This window comes from Coenobita brevimanus, chromosome 12, assembly GCF_032717465.1.
Source record: "Coenobita brevimanus isolate Jiangsu-jjx chromosome 12, ASM3271746v2, whole genome shotgun sequence".
NCBI lineage: Eukaryota > Metazoa > Arthropoda > Malacostraca > Decapoda > Coenobitidae > Coenobita > Coenobita brevimanus.
The window spans coordinates 12,221,185-12,224,821 of record NC_136965.1 but is presented as its reverse complement, the minus strand read 5'-3'; the positions used below and the strand labels follow the sequence as shown (position 1 = coordinate 12,224,821).

General features: G+C 39.3%; 1 protein-coding gene across 1 annotated transcript; it reads left to right on the top strand.

Annotated features, from left to right (window-relative positions):
- The first annotated feature begins 274 nt into the window (after window positions 1-274).
- On the top strand, window positions 275-1,621 carry LOC145412742 (uncharacterized). Its single transcript, XM_080282555.1, has one exon. It carries the CDS (start codon window positions 275-277, stop codon window positions 1,619-1,621), a length of 1,347 nt encoding a protein of 448 aa, XP_080138681.1.
- The last annotated feature ends 2,016 nt before the right edge of the window (window positions 1,622-3,637 follow it).

Here is a 3,637-nt window from a genome sequence, read left to right as displayed (position 1 = left end):
CGGAGATTTTAAATGACTTATATTTTTAATTTCTCGGTACTTCCCTCGTCAAGTAGTGCCTGTCAGTTTTATTGAAAAAATATTGGTATTTATAATCAATAAATCTACTATGAAGGCTTAATGATAAAAGGAAGAGCCAAAATTTATGCCCACATTTGGAGATAGCAAATATTTAGCCTGACATATCCAATGTATGTTCGGCGGGGAGTTTAACCAGATGTCCGTTGCACCTGTCACAGGCTGTCAAACTCAAGAGACACATTAGCGCACGGAGATGGCAGATGCGCAAGCTCCCAAGACACCCTCTAGGCCTCCCAGGGTTGGTAGCCAAGCTAGAAATATTATACTGAATGTCTTTAAGTACTTCCGAATGCATGAGAATTACGACCACATTGCAGAAGTTGAGAAGAAGACAGCAGAAGCTACACAAGTCAGCTGCCGTTCTGTCAGCCGAATCAGACGTCAGGGAAGGTTAAGTGAAACGGGAGTAATTTCATCACCAATATATCAGAAAAGAGTTTGCCCTGTATTTGATGCCGTGGATGACTTTGCCAGAGATGTGATTAGAAGAGAAATCTTGGCCTTTTACGAAAGAGGTGAGCTACCAACCATGGAACTTCTACACGAAAAAGTGAAGGAGCCACCAGTTTCATTTGCTGGAGGACAAACTTCTCTAAGGATACTCGTCAAAGATCTTGGATTTAGGTATAAGAAGCACAACAGCAGCAGAGCTTTACTCATGGAAAGAGATGACATCGTTGCTGAAAGAAACAAGTACCTTAGAGAAATAGAAAGGAACAGAAGAAGTGACCAGCCAAGACCTGAAATTTTTGTGGATGAAACCTGGGTAAATCAAAATGCGAGCGTTGAACGATGCTGGACAACCAAGGATGGTGTAGCTGGACCCAGACTTAAAAGTGGCAAAGGAGCACGTTTCATTATTGTCCATGCAGGAGGAGCTGATGGCTTTGTCCCAGGTGCACTTCTGATGTTCAGGTCAAAGCATGGGAATAAAGGAGACTATCATGATTCTATGAACCATGACACATTTAAAGACTGGTTCCTCCATCAACTGCTTCCTAATATTCCATCTAAATCACTAATAGTGATGGACAATGCCCCTTACCATTCAAAGCAACTTAACAAAGCACCCACAAGTCAGACACGGAAGCCCGAAATAATCAAGTGGCTACAAGAAAATTCCATCGAACATGATCCCACTCACTCAAGACCTGAACTGCTACAGATAGTAAAGATACACAAGAAAAGATTTCAGCAATATGAAATTGATGAACTCGCTTCTGCTGCAGGACACAGAATTTTGAGGCTGCCACCGTATTACTGCCAGTTCAACCCAATTGAATTAATCTGGGCTCAAATAAAAGATAAAATCAGTAAGCGGAACTTCAACAGCAATCAAAATATGAAAAATGTTGAGAATATAACCAGGCAAGCCATTGAAGAGGTAACGAAGGAAAATTGGCAAAAATGCATTGATCATGTACATAAAATTGAAGGAGATTATCGAAAAAAAGATGTTGCTTATGAGCACCTATGTGAATCATTCACAGTTGATTTACTATCATCTGATGAAAGTAGTGCCGAAAGTGATGAAGATTAAGACCAGATTACATCCATGGCAGTGTATATAGTTTTGATGTAAAAAAAAAAAAAAAAAAAAATTGGGTGTAAACGTGGCCCGCCTCCTCGCGGTGCACCCTGGGCAACGTCAAGCAATGACGGCAAAATGGGCCATAACTCACACTGGGGAAGGGGGGGGGATTTTAATTTCATCAAGCGCACATTGTGCAGAAAAGCAGAATGTTAGTTCCACAAGTATGTGTTGATATTTAAGAATTCAATGTGAAGATTACAGGATGCACGTAAGGCCATACAATGTGTTATACTAAACGCACAATAATATAACAACCAACACAGAAAGGACATGGACAAATAATTGGGTACAACATCGAATGTAAATTATCATGAAACTGTAGCATCAAGAAATTATGTGTGTGTGTGTGTGTGTGTGTGTTGAACCTAGAAACAAGATAGAGAAGTATAAAATAAGACATTTAGTATATTTAGTCATAGACAGTGAATATTGTAGGAATTAACCAACTGATTGATAAAGTTCGTTCATAGGACAGGCAAAAAGTTTAATTCATAATATTAACACTCAAAAAGACGATGTTAATAGGGAAATTAAAAATATAAGTCATTAAAATCTCCGACTCTAAATCAGTAATTCCGATCACCTGTAAGCGGTCAAGTTTACCAGTCCTATATAGTTATTACAAATCGTTGTAGTTGATATCAAGAGATGATTGAGGAAAGTAAATATAAATCAATATAATTTGAAACTTGTAATACAATGTATTGTTGTGTCACATCTGAAGGCTCCTTCGCTCTGCTCGCGCGTGAAACGACATGATTGGCTGAAGCTGGCTGTGACGTCATCAGGAAGGCGGGGCTTATTCCGCCTGGGATGATCGCGTTTTCTATAGGCTTAGATCAGGACATTGTCCAGCCCTCCTCAGTTACCAGGCTAGAATTGTGTTGGGTTGAATCATAAATGAAACATGCCCCTCCTGTAGAACAGACCCACACAACATAACACATTATGGAGCACTGCATAATACACGCCACAGTAAGACGCAAACATATCATGCGTGTAAGAAACCTATGGGATGACCCCATAGGGGCAGTTGTGAACCGCCGGCCAACGAGTCACCTGGGTCAGGCATGACCGGGGTTGAGCAGCAGCAACAACAATAACTGTTAGACATTAGAATTCAGTAAAGTATTAACTGAAGTGCATATGCCTTGCTCGGAATTAGACGAAAAAATACGTATCCAAACTACATTAGGAGGGAACTCCTGTATATCAATAACTCTACTGAAGGAATGATCGGCTTGAGGTGACTGGATACGCATGCCAACCCTTTTTAAATTTATTATCTCAAGAATAATTCGACAGATCTATTGTGAAGTATTTTTCAACAGGCATATTGCTTTGTCCTTTGAAAGTTTATTATATATATATATATATATATATATATATATATATATATATATATATATATATATATATATATTATTGATAATAAATCCCCCCGCAGAGTGCTCATAGTTAAGGTAAATACATTCTGCTCCTCCATACGTCCCTCGTATGATGTATATCTTATACAGGATATCATTTTTCCCTCTCCTTGCTGTATTTTCAAATTTCTCCATACCTTTAAAAGATGAAGGTGGGCAGAACTTGAACCAGTACTCTTGGTGTGATCGTACTAGAGAGTTATGCAAGGTGAGGATGATATATACATTCGAATGCTCTACCAGTGGGTTCGATTGATTTATTGGCTTTCTTAAACAATTTCCATGCATTTTATATTTGATTTCAGATTACTTGTCGTTATAATTCGTGAGTCTTGTGAAGGGTTTACACTAGTTAGTTAATATCTTGAGAGAATGGAGAGAAAAGGAAGGTAAAGGGTAAGAGGTGGAGAGGAGGTCAGGGAGAAGAAGTGGAGAAGGGGGTGAGGGAGAAGTGGAGAGGTGAGGGAGGAGGAGAGTGACGAGGATGTAAGGAAAACAAGGTATGTGTAAAAGAGAGGGGTGCATGTGCACTAAT